Source organism: Staurois parvus, unplaced genomic scaffold (assembly GCF_062004578.1).
Source record: "Staurois parvus isolate SC_StPar_1 unplaced genomic scaffold, SC_StPar_1.0 ptg002987l, whole genome shotgun sequence".
In the NCBI taxonomy this organism is placed as follows: Eukaryota; Metazoa; Chordata; class Amphibia; order Anura; family Ranidae; genus Staurois; species Staurois parvus.
In genome coordinates, this window is record NW_028320783.1 from 127,619 (window position 1) to 141,037 (window position 13,419).

At 46.2% G+C, this 13,419-nt stretch overlaps 1 protein-coding gene across 1 annotated transcript in view; it reads right to left on the reverse strand.

Annotated features, from left to right (window-relative positions):
• The window catches only part of LOC149428751 (sodium/hydrogen exchanger 2-like), a 90,447-nt gene extending 83,570 nt beyond the window's left edge, over nt 1-6,877 (reverse strand). The window contains exon 1 of the mRNA XM_089667049.1: nt 6,643-6,877. Coding sequence (XP_089523175.1) covers nt 6,643-6,877 — 235 coding nt within the window. The remainder of the gene's footprint in view (nt 1-6,642) is intronic.
• Between the last annotated feature and the right edge of the window lie 6,542 nt (nt 6,878-13,419).

Here is a 13,419-nt window from a genome sequence, read left to right on the forward strand (position 1 = left end):
CGTCAGTGTTCCCCATAAGAGTCCACTTACACAAGCATTCACAGGGCCCCCCTTACATCAGGATCCCAATCCAAATCTCCCTTATGTCACGGTCCCTATCAGAGTTCCCCCATACATCAGCATCACTCCTAAATGAGGGTCTCCTTCACATCAGGGTCTCCTTACATCAGCATCCACATAAGAGTCCCTCTTACACCAATATTCCCATTCCATCGGTGTCTCCATCAGAGACCCCCTTACATCAGGATCCCCATCCAAATCTCCCTTATGTCACGGTCCCTAACAGAGTTCCCCCATACATCAGCGTCACTCCTAAATCAGGGTCTCCCTCACATCAGGGTCTCCTTACATCAGGGTCTCCTTCAGAGTCTCCTTCCATCAGTGTCCACGTAAGAGTCCACTTACAGAAGCATTCACAGGGCCCCCCTTACATCAGGATCCCCATCCAAATCTCACTTATGTCACGGTCCTTATCTGAGTTCCCCCATACATCAGTGTCACTCCTAAATCAGGGTCTCCTTCAGCATCCACATAAGAGTCCCTCTTACACCAATATCCCCATTCCATCGGTGTCTCCATCAAAGTTCCCCCTTATGTCAAAGTCCCCATTTGAATCCCCCCCCTTACATCAGGATCCCTGTCCAAATATCCCTTATGTCACAGTCCCCCCATACATCAGCATCACTCCTAAATCAGGGTCTTCCTCACATCAAGGTCTCCTTACATTAGGGTCAAAATTCCCCCTTTATGTCAAAGTCCTCATTAGAATCCCCACCTTACGTCAGTGTTCCCGATAAGAGTCCACTTACACAAGCATTCACAGGGCCCCCCTTACATCAGGATCCCCATCCAAATCTCCCTTATGTCACGGTCCCTAACAGAGTTCCCCCATACATCAGCATCACTCCTAAATCAGGGTCTCCCTCACATCAGGGTCTCCTTACATCAGGGTCTCCTTCAGAGTCGCCTTCCATCAGTGTCCACATAAGAGTCCCTCCTACACCAATATCCCCATTCCATTGGTGTCTCCATCAAAGTTCCCCCTTATGTCAAGGTCCCCATTAGAATCCCCCCCTTACATCAGGATCCCCATCCTAATCTCCCTTATGTCACTGTCCCTAACAGAGTTCCCCCATACATCAAAGTCATTCCTAAATCAGGGTCTCCCTCACATCAGGGTCTCCTTCCATCAGTGCCCACATAAGAGTCCCTCTTACACCAATATTCCCATTCCATCGTTGTCTCTATCAGAGACCCCCTTATATCGGTGTCCCCATCAAAGTTCCCCCTTATGCCAAAGTCTCCATTGGAATCCCCACCTTATATCAGTGTTCCCCATAAGAGTCCACTTACACAAGCATTCACAGGGGCCCCCTTACATCAGGATCCCTATTGGAGTCTCCATTATGTCAGAGTCCCCATCACAGTCCCCTCTTACATCACTGTTGCCCTAAAATCAGAGTCTCCCTCACATTAGAGTCCCCATTAAAACAGGGTCTCCATCAGAACCCCCCCCACCCTTACATCAGGGTCCCTATCAGTAACCCCATACATCAGAGCCCCCCTTAAATCAGGGTCCCTCCTTACGTCAGTGTCCCCATAACAGTCCCCTTACCACTGCAAGACTTACAGTGAGGCTGTAGCAGGAAGGTGTTGGGTTGAGTACATCAATGGTTGCTAGGATGCCAGTGGTCCTACCAACCAACAATGGGGATGATGACAGTGCCCACTTAAAGGGCTGTCTGGAGGTGCCTTTAAGGGGTTAATGGAGGTTATTACACTTTAACCACTTCCCGTCCGGCCCATGTACATAAACGGCTGGAAGGCAGCAGTGCAGGAGCGGGTGGCCATTTATAAACGTCCTCCCCGCTTCCCTGCATGTGCGCGCTCCCTGGGAACACCGATCGTCGGACGGGACCTCTGTGCGAGGTCCCAATCATGTGATCACTGATTGGGCAATCAGTGATCACATGAATAGTAGTAAGCAAGATCTCACTTCCTGACATCATTGCTTACTACTAGTGAAATCTGTGAATGATCACAGAGATCACATGGTACAGGGCTATTCACAACAGCCTTGTACTATGTAACAAGCTGTGACCAATCACAGCTCTCACAGTATTTCTCAATGGCTGCAGGAATGCAGCCAGAGAGAAGGAGAAAGTATTGCTTTTACAGCCTTTAAGGGTGTAAAAGCAATCAGTGTAAAAAAAAAAAAAAAAATCTTCATCACCCCCAGCAAGTAGTACAGTGTCACTATGGTGACTGCACTGCTAGGGTGACAGTATGTAAAAAAAAAAAAAAAAAAAAAACATAAATATAAAAAATAAAAATGTAAAAAAAATGTTTTGAAAAATTATATATTTTGGTTATAAACTAATTTGGGTTATTTTTTTTTAAAAGATAACTGAATAAATTTTGGCCAATTCTCCCTGATGAAGCCACGTGACCCGGTGGCGTAACGCGTAGGGGAGGGGCTCTGACGTCACCACGCTTAAAGCAACATACAGCAAGTATTTAACAAAATTGGAAAACTTTATTGTGGATTCAAATCTCAACATTTTAATGCGGTTTTACCTTGTAATACATGTGAGTGAACTGCTATATTTAATACATTATGTTTTAAAAAGGATAAGGCACTATATTTGTTATTACATTCCATGGCCATGATTGAGAAAAATCCCTAAGGAAGCAAGGAGACCCCCCCTCTAGTGGGAAGAGCGATATTCCCGTCCATCTACCCGGCTCCAGGAAAATCAATAAGGAAGCGAGGAGAACCCCTGCTGGAAAGAGGAAACACTCCGTCCATCCATCCATCCCAGGGAAAGAGGGACCGTCCCATCCATTCACCACTTAGCCCTATTAAAAGGGACACAAGCCTTTTATGACCTCGCCCAACGGTCTGGTCATATCCACCAGGCGAGGGCACAACCGGTCAAGGTGTAGAACATTTTTTTATGATTGGTGAACTGCGCGGTTATTATTTTGTATCGCAGCGCTGGAAGACGTGTCAAGGTCACGGATTTAACCACTTGATCACAGAGATCACATGGTACAGGGCCATTCACAACAGCCTTGTACCATGTGACAAGCTGCGACCGATCACAGCTCTCACAGTATTTCTCAAATGGCTGCAGGAATGCAGCCAGAGAGGATAAACTGATTGCTTTTACAGCCTTTATGGGTTGTGGGGTTAGCTCAGGTGGGGGATCACCTTCCCTGGGAAAAAGGGTAGACCGCACAGCAGGCTTTCTTAAAATCTGACTGGTTGTCAGCTTTATTTACAGGTTTGCACAAAGGTCAAAACAAACAAAACAGTAAAATAAACCCTCGCCATCCAGGCACTAACTAAACACCAAACTTTCCTCTCTCAGAGGTGAAGGGCTTCTCCCTGCCACCCAAAAACAAAACAAACGCAAACCTTTTCTTGTAGGTATGGTACACACACAGCTCTCTCAGAACACCTCTCTGAGTCCCAGGCCACGAGCCACTCCTTGCTCCAGCCCTGCCCTTTTTGTATCACCTGTTGGTGGTCATTAGTGGAGCCCAAACTCTGGTCCGGAACCACCTCTGCCATTGTGGCCCCGAAAACCCGGAGTGGACTCCACCTTACACCTCACAGTATGACCTCATGCGAGGTGACACATATCGTCCATCCATCACTTTGCCCTTCATACTGTCACAGGGTGTAAAAGCAATCAGTGTAAAAAAAAAAAAATCTTCATCACCCCCCACAGTGTCACCATGGTTATATGTTAAAAAAATCTGAAGAATATATTTTTAAAAATATATATTTTTTTAAAATATTCTTCAGATTTCTTTTTTAAATATAAAAAAGTAATTTTAACATATATTTGTAAATGCATTCTAAAAATGTAGCTTTGTACTTTTAAAGACACAGTATATTTGAAATGTTTTTAAAAAATATTTTTCATATATTTTGCAATAAAAACGCATTTCAACATGCAGTGTATATATATATATATTTTTTTTTATTTTTATTTTTTTTAATATATATATATTTATATATATATATATATATATATATATATATATATTTTTATATTTTTATATATATTGAAATATATTTGGAAATATATTGAATATGGCCAAAATTGTAGCATTTCACATATATGTTTCTTCCATATGGGTATATACCGCCATTTGTAGACGTTATAACTTTCACGTAAACCAATTAATTTACATGTATTGATATTTTTTATTAGCAAAGAAATAAAGCAGAATACGTTTTGGCCCAAATCTATGATTGAATTTGATTTTTAAAAATTTTTTACTGTATAGGTTTTTTAGCAAAAAGTTAAAAATATATATTTTTTTTCAAAATTGTCGGTCTTTTTTTTGTTCACAGCGCAAAAAATAAAACATGCAAACCTTTTCTTGTAGGTATAGTACACACACAGCTCTCTCAGAACACCTCTCTGAGTCCCAGGCCACGAGCCACTCCTTGCTCCAGCCCTGTCCTTTTTGTATCACCTGTTGGTGGTCATTAGTGGAGCCCAAACTCTGGTCCGGAACCACCTCTGCCATTGTGGCCCCGAAAACCCGGAGTGGACTCCACCTTACACCTCACAGTATGACCTCATGCGAGGTGACACATATCGTCCATCCATCACTTTGCCCTTCATACTGTCACAGGGTGTAAAAGCAATCAGTGTAAAAAAAAAAAAATCTTCATCACCCCCCACAGTGTCACCATGGTTATATGTTAAAAAAATCTGAAGAATATATTTTTAAAAATATATATTTTTTTTAAATATTCTTCAGATTTCTTTTTTAAATATAAAAAAGTAATTTTAACATATATTTGTAAATGCATTCTAAAAATGTAGCTTTGTACTTTTAAAGACACAGTATATTTGAAATGTTTTTAAAAAATATTTTTCATATATTTTGCAATAAAAACGCATTTCAACATGCAGTGTATATATATTTATATATATATATATATTATATATATATGTATATATATTTATATATATATATATATATTTTATATATATATATATATATATATATATATATATATTTATATATATATATATTTATATATTTATATATATATATATATATATATATATATATATATATTTATATTTATATATTTATATATATATATTTATATATATATATATTTATATATTTATATTTATATATATATATTTATATATATATATATATATATATATATATATATTTTTATATATATATATATATATATATATATATATATTTTTTTTTTTTTTTTTTTTTTTATATTTTTATATATATTGAAATATATTTGGAAATATATTGAATATGGCCAAAATTGTAGCATTTCACATATATGTTTCTTCCATATGGGTATATACCGCCATTTGTAGACGTTATAACTTTCACGTAAACCAATTAATTTACACGTATTGATATTTTTTATTAGCAAAGAAATAAAGCAGAATACGTTTTGGCCCAAATCTATGATTGAATTTGATTTTTAAAAATTTTTTACTGTATAGGTTTTTTAGCAAAAAGTTAAAAATATATTTTTTTTTTCAAAATTGTCGGTCTTTTTTTGTTCACAGCGCAAAAAATAAAACATGCAGAGCCGATCAAATACCACCGAAAAAAATCTCAATTTGTGGGAAAAAAAGGACGTAAATTTCATTTGGGTGCAGCGTCGCATGACAGCGCAATTGTCAGTTAAAGTAACGCAGCGCCATATCCAGTGGTGTATTTAGGTTTTGTGCTGCCCTAGGCAACAAAAAAATCGTCTGCCCCCATGGACACCAACCAACACAACCCCCCCCTTCCCCCTCCGATGGAGAGAGCCTGACATTGACCAACAACAACCCTGCCCCACACTTGTCGGGAGAGCCTTCCACTACCCCCCCCCCTTCCCCAGGGATAGAGAGACACTCATCTTCACAGCTCCGGACATCCCCGGGAACGAGAATCGGGCTCTACATACACCATCAAGCAGCCCGCAGCCTCTCTTGGATCCCACCTGGTTCCCATGGCGTGCATGTCCCTTCTTCCATCCATTCTTCTGAGGGGAGGTGCTGCCCCCCTGAAAAATGCCGCCCTAGGCAAGTGCCTTGTTTGCCTTGTGGTAAATACACCCCTTGCGGTATCGCAAAAAATGGCCTGGTCAGGAAATGGGGTAAATCCTCTGGAGGGGCGAGGGGTGGGGAGTAAATCCTCTGGAGGGTGGGGGGGGGTAAATCCTCTGGAGGGGCGAGGGGTGGGGAGTAAATCCTCTGGAGGGCAAGGGGGGGAGGGTAAATCCTCTGAAGGGCGAGGGTAAATCCTCTGGAGGGTGAAGGTGGGTAAATCCTCTGGAGGGCGAGGGGGGGTAAATCCTCTGGAGGGTGAGGGGGGGGGTAAATCCTCTGGAGGGCGAGGGGGAAGGTAAATCATCTGGAGGGCGAGGGGGGGTAAATCCTCTGGAGGGCGAAGGTGGGTAAATCCTCTGGAGGGCGAAGGTGGGTAAATCCTCTGGAGGGCGAGGGGGGGTAAATCCTCTGGAGGGCGAGGGGGGGTAAATCCTCTGGAGGGGGAGGGGTTAAGTAGACTGCAACTCCTCAATAAATAATTTGAACATGAAAAATAAAAGTTTGGGTTGTTTTTGTTCGTTCTGGTTCTCACCTATTTTAGCGATCGATGCCAACATAATCCACAGGGTGATCTCCAGGGGGATTTTGACGTGTCCGTAGTCCATAGAGATGATCCTCAGCCTGGAGGTAGCATTGTCCTGGAGGACGCCGGGGTCCTTCTGTGCCGGGTCTGTGCCCGTCCCCTGAGGAAGGGTCACCCCCATTACGGACGAGGAGATGAGGAGGGAGAAGAGGAAGACGCAGACGATGTTCAGAACGATCTTCATCCTCTCCGCCCGTCACAGATCGCTGCACAGACAGTGTGATCTGCAGACCCCACACTGGAGACTCGTCTCGTTGTTCGGGGAATTGAGATGAAGAATTACAGGCGGCTGCTAAAAACACAAAAAGCCTTCCTGACATTCCGCCTCCCGATGGAAAATTCCACTACCGTCCAATCCCTGGAAATATAAATATTAGAAATCACAGAGGGTCCAGGATTCTGTGTTGTCAGTTCCATCCTCGGATATTCCATTCAGGGATCAGAACGTTCATCTACAGTACTGATAGGTCGATCACATGGCTTTGTTTATAAACATAGGGTCATTGTTAGCAGTAGGGTCACCATTAGGGTCAGTGTAAGCAGTAGGGTCACCATTAGGGTCATTGTTAGCAGTAGGGTCACCATTAGGGTCAGTGTAAGCAGTAGGATCAGCATTAGGGTCAGTGTTAGCAGTAGGATCAGCATTAGGGTCATTGTTAGCAGTAGGGTCACCATTAGGGTCAGTGTAAGCAGTAGGGTCACCATTAGGGTCAGTGTAAGCAGTAGGGTCACCATTAGGGTCAGTGTTAGCAGTAGGGTCACCATTAGGGTCAGTGTTAGCAGTAGGGTCACCATTAGGGTCAGTGTTAGAAGTAGGGTCAGCATTAGGGTCAGTGTTAGAAGTAGGGTCAGCATTAGGGTCAGTGTTAGAAGTAGGGTCAGCATTAGGGTCAGTGTTAGAAGTAGGGTCAGCATTAGGGTCAGTGTTAGCAGTAGGATCAGCATTAGGGTCATTGTTAGCAGTAGGGTCACCATTAGGGTCAGTGTTAGCACTAGGATCAGCATTAGGGTCATTGTTAGCAGTAGGGTCACCATTAGGGTCAGTGTTAGCAGAAGGGTCAGCATTAGGGTCATTGTTAGCAGTAGGGTCACCATTAGGGTCAGTGTTAGCAGTAGGGTCACCATTACGGTCAATGTTAGCAGTAGGGTCACCATTAGGGTCAGTGTTAGCAGTAGGGTCACCATTAGGGTCAGTGTTAGCAGTAGGGTCACCATTAGGGTCAGTGTTAGCATTAGGGTCACCATTAGGGTTAGTGTTAGCAGTAGGGTCACCATTAGGGTCAGTGTTAGCAGTAGGGTCACCATTAGGGTTAGTGTTAGCAGTAGGGTCACCATTAGGGTCAGTGTTAGCAGTAGGGTCACCATTAGGGTCAGTGTTAGCAGTAGGGTCACCATTAGGGTCAGTGTTAGCAGTAGGGTCACCAGTAGGGTCAGTGTTAGCAGTAGGGTCACCATTAGGGTTAGTGTTAGCAGTAGGGTCACCATTAGGGTCAGTGTTAGCAGTAGGGTCACCATTAGGGTTAGTGTTAGCAGTAGGGTCACCATTAGGGTCAGTGTTAGCAGTAGGGTCACCATTAGGGTTAGTGTTAGCAGTAGGGTCACCATTAGGGTCAGTGTTAGCAGTAGGGTCACCATTTGGGTGGATGTTAGCAGTAGGGTCACCATTTGCGTTGATGTTATCAGTAGGGTCACCATTAGGGTCAGTGTTAGCAGTAGGGTCACCATTTGCATTGATGTTAGCAGTAGGGTCACCATTAGGGTCAGTGTTAGCAGTAGGGTCACCATTTGGGTGGATGTTAGCAGTAGGGTCACCATTTGCGTTGATGTTATCAGTAGGGTCACCATTAGGGTCAGTGTTAGCAGTAGGGTCACCATTTGGGTGGATGTTAAAAGTAGGGTTACCATTTGGGTGGATGTTAGAAGTAGGGTCACCATTAAGGTCAGTGTTTGCAGTAGGGTCACCATTTGGGTGGATGTTAAAAGTAGGGTTACCATTTGGGTGGATGTTAGAAGTAGGGTCACCATTAAGGTCAGTGTTTGCAGTAGGGTCACCATTTGGGTGGATGTTAGCAGTAGGGTCACCATTTGCCTTGATGTTAGCAGTAGGGTCACCATTAGGGTCAGTGTTAGCAGTAGGGTCACCATTACGGTCATTGTTAGCAGTAGGGTCACCATTTGGGTGGATGTTAAAAGTAGGGTCACCATTTGGGTGGATGTTAGAAGTAGGGTGACCATTTGGGTGGATGTTAGAAGTACGATCACCATTAGGGTCAGTGTTAGAAGTAGGGTCACCATTAGGGTGGATGTTAGCAGTAGGGTCACCATTAGGGTCAGTGTTAGAAGTAGGGTCACCATTAAGGTCAGTGTTAGCAGTAGGGTCACCATTAGGGTCAGTGTTAGAAGTAGGGTCACCATTAGGGTGGATGTTAGAAGTAGGGTCACCATTAAGGTCAGTGTTAGCAGTAGGGTCACCATTAGGGTCAGTGTTAGAAGTAGGGTCACCATTAGGGTGGATGTTAGAAGTAGGGTGACCATTTGGGTGGATGTTAGAAGTAGGGTCACCATTAGGGTGGATGTTAGAAGTAGGGTGACCATTTGGGTGGATGTTAGAAGTAGGGTCACCATGAGGATTGGCATTAGTCCTAGGAACAGGGCCACCATTACGGATGTGGGCTCACACTCAGGGTACAATTATCATTAGGGTCAGTGTTAGCAGTAGAGTCACCATTAGGGTCAGTGTTAGAAGTAGGGTCACCATTAGGGTGGATGTTAGCAGTAGGGTCACCATTAGGGTCAGTGTTAGAAGTAGGGTCACCATTAAGGTCAGTGTTAGCAGTAGGGTCACCATTAGGGTCAGTGTTAGAAGTAGGGTCACCATTAGGGTGGATGTTAGAAGTAGGGTCACCATTAGGGTGGATGTTAGAAGTAGGGTCACCATTAAGGTCAGTGTTAGCAGTAGGGTCACCATTAGGGTTAGAGTTAGTGGTTGGGTTAGGGGGCTCTTATGGGGCATCTTAAGTAAAAAGGGGATCTGATGGGGACCCTGATGTAAAAGGAGGGCACTGATAAGGCCCCTTATGTAAAGGAGAATCTGATGGGGACCGTGATATAAAAGGGAGGCTGTGATGGGGTCCCTGATGTAAAGGGGGGTTCTTATGGGGCCCCTTATGTAAAGGAGAATCTGATGGGGACCCTGATGTAAAAGGGGGTCTGTGATGGGGCCCATGAGGTAAAGGTGGGTTTTTATGGGGCCCCTTATGTAATGATGGGATCTGATGGAGACCCTGATGTAAAAGGAGGGCTGTGATGGGGACCCTGATGTAAAAGGGGGTCTGTGATGGGGCCCATGAGGTAAAGGGAGGGTTCTTATGGGGCCCTTATGTAATGATAAGGACCCTGATGTAAAAGGAGGGCTCTGATGGGGCCACTTACATAAAGGGGGATCTGATGGGGACATCTGATGGGGACCCTGATGTAAAAGGGGGGCTATGATGGGGAACCTGATGTAAAGGGGGGTTCTTTTGGAGCTTCTTATCTAAATGGGGGATCTGATGGGGACCCTGATGCAAAAGGGGGGCTCTGATGGGGCCCCTGATGTAAATGGGGTTCTTATGGAGCTCCTTATGTAAATGGGGGATCTGATGGGGACCCTGATGTAAAAGGGGGGCTCTGATGCGGCCCCTGATGTAAAGGGGGTTCCTATGGGTTTCATGTAAAGGGGGGCTCTGTTAGGGACTCTGATGTAAGGGGGACTCATTCATTTTTTTTTTGTCCTGCAATTATTTGCACAATAAGTGTGATCCATAATCCCCCCATCCACGTCTTGTGTGCACTCCACAGTATAACAATACAAACTCCACCAAAAACTGAAAATGAATCACTGAAATCCTTCGAGGTAAATCCACCCCCCAACCTTCTCAGTGCGAAGAATCATATTATTGTCATCTTACTGATTAAAAGTTCTCTTTAACCGCCTCCCACCTGCCCTATAGTACAATGACGGGCGCAAGGTGGTTCTCTCGTTCTGATAGGACGTCATATGACATCTTACCATTCTCACTGCGCATGCGCGGCTCAGGGAGCGCGCAGCGCGGCGATCGCCGGTGCGCTGTGTCCCTCGGACACAGCGGATCACGGAAAGAGCCGAAGATGTCGGCTCCGTCATGTGATCAGCTGTGTCCAATCACAGCTGATCACATGTAAACACGGAAATGCCGGTTATCAGTATTTCTCTCCTCTCGAGCTGTCACGCTGACAGAGGAGAGGAGAGCCGGTAATCGGCATTCCATGGAGGGGACATGTACAGTGTGCCCTGATGATCAGTGTGGCCCCAGAAGTGCCACCTGTCAGTGTCCATCAGTGCCACATATCAGTGCCTACCAATGCACATCAATGCCACATATCAGTGCCCATCTGAGCTGCCTTTCAATGTCACCCATCAGTGCCAATCAGTACCACCTATCAGTGCTGCCAATCAGTTCCACCTACCAGTGCCAGTCAGTGTTGCCCATCAGTGCGCATCAGTGCCTATCAGTGCCAGTCAGTGCCGCCTAACAGTGCCAGTCAGTGCTGCCTAACAGTGCCAGTCAGTGCCGCCTATCAGTGTCATGTATCAGTGCTGCCTTTCAGTGCCCATCAGTGATGTCTGTCAATGCCCATCAGTGCAATCTACCAGTGCCACCTATCAGTGTCCATCAGTGCAGCCTATCAGTGCCCATCACTGCAGCCTCATTAGCGCACATCAGTGAAGGAGAAAAATCACTTATTTACAAAATTGTATAACAAAAACTAAGAAAAAACTTTTTTTTTCAAAATTTTTAGTGGTTTTTGGTTTGTTTAAGAAAAAATAAAAATCCCCAAGGTGATTAAATACCACCAAAAGAAAGCTCTATCTGTTTTAAAAAAATGATAAAAATTTCATATGGGTGCAGTGTTGCATGACCGTGCAATTGTCATTCAAAGTGTGACAGAACTGAAAGCTGGAAATTGGCCTGGGCAGGAAGGGGGTAGAAGTGTCCGGTAGGCAGGAAGGGGGTAGAAGTGCCCTGTAGGCAGGGAGGGGGTAGAAGTGCCCGGTAGGTAGGAAGGGGGTAGAAGTGTCCTGTAGGCAGGAAGGGGGTAGAAGTGTCCTGTAGGCAGGAAGGGGGTAGAAGTGTCCTGTAGGCAGGAAGGGGGTAGAAGTGTCCGGTGGGCAGGAAGGGGGTAGAAGTGTCCTGTAGGCAGGAAGGGGGTAGAAGTGTCCTGTAGGCAGGAAGGGGGTAGAAGTGTCCGGTGGGCAGGAAGGGGGTAGAAGTGTCCTGTAGGCAGGAAGGGGGTAGAAGTGCCCTGTAGGCAGGAAGGGGGTAGAAGTGTCCTGTAGGCAGGAAGGGGGTAGAAGTGTCCTGTAGGCAGGAAGTGGGTAGAAGTGTCCGGTGGGCAGGAAGGGGGTAGAAGTGCCCTGTAGGCAGGAAGGGGGTAGAAGTGTCCTGTAGGCAGGAGGGGGTAGAACTCCCTGGTGGGCAGGAAGGGGGTAGAAGTGTCCTGTAGGCAGGAAGGGGGTAGAAGTGTCCGGTGGGCAGGAAGGGGGTAGAAGTGTCCTGTAGGCAGGAGGGGGTAGAACTGCCTGGTGGGCAGGAAGGGGGTAGAAGTGTCCGGTAGGCAGGAAGGGGGTAGAAGTGTCCGGTAGGCAGGAAGGGGGTAGAAGTGCCCTGTAGGCAGGAAGGGGGTAGAAGTGCCCTGTAGGCTGGAAGGGGGTAGAAGTGCCCTGTAGGCAGGAAGGGGGTAGAAGTGCCCTGTAGGCAGGAAGGGGGCAGAAGTGCCCTGTAGGCAGGAAGGGGGTAGAAGTGTTTGGTAGGCAGGAAGGGGGTAGAAGTGCCCTGTAGGCAGGAAGGGGGTAGAAGTGCCCTGTAGGCAGGAAGGGGGTAGAAGTGCCCTGTAGGCAGGAAGGGGGTAGAAGTGTCTGGTAGGCAGGAAGGGGGTAGAAGTGCCCTGTAGGCAGGAAGGGGGTAGAAGTGCCCTGTAGGCAGGAAGGGGGTAGAAGTGTCCTGTAGGCAGGAGGGGGTAGAACTGCCTGGTGGGCAGGAAGGGGGTAGAAGTGTCCGGTGGGCAGGAAGGGTGTAGAAGTGTCCTGTAGGCAGGAGGGGGTAGAACTGCCTGGTGGGCAGGAAGGGAGTAAAAGTGTCCTGTAGGCAGGAAGGGGGTAGAAGTGTCTTGTAGGCAGGAAGGGGGTAGAAGTGTCCTGTAGGCAGGATGGGGTAGAACTGCCTGGTGGGCAGGAAGGGGGTAGAAGTGTCTGGTAGGCAGGAAGGGGGTAGAAGTGCCCTGTAGGCAGGAAGGGGGTAGAAGTGCCCTGTAGGCTGGAAGGGGGTAGAAGTGCCCTGTAGGCAGGAAGGGGGTAGAAGTGTCCGGTAGGCAGGAAGGGGGTAGAAGTGCCCTGTAGGCAGGAAGGGGGTAGAAGTGCCCGGTAGGCAGGAAGGGGGTAGAAGTGCCTGGTAGGCAGGAAGGGGATAGAAGTGCCCGGTAGGCAGGAAGGGGATAGAAGTGCCCGGTAGGCAGGAAGGGGGTAGAAGTGCCCGGTAGACAGGAAGGGGGTAGAAGTGCCCTGTAGGCAGGAAGGGGGTAGAAGTGTTTGATAGGCAGGAAGGGGGTAGAAGTGCCCTGTAGGCAGGAAGGGGGTAGAAGTGTCCTGTAGGCAGGAAGGGGGTAGAAGTGCCCTGTAGGCTGGAAGGGGGTAGAAGTGCCCTGTAG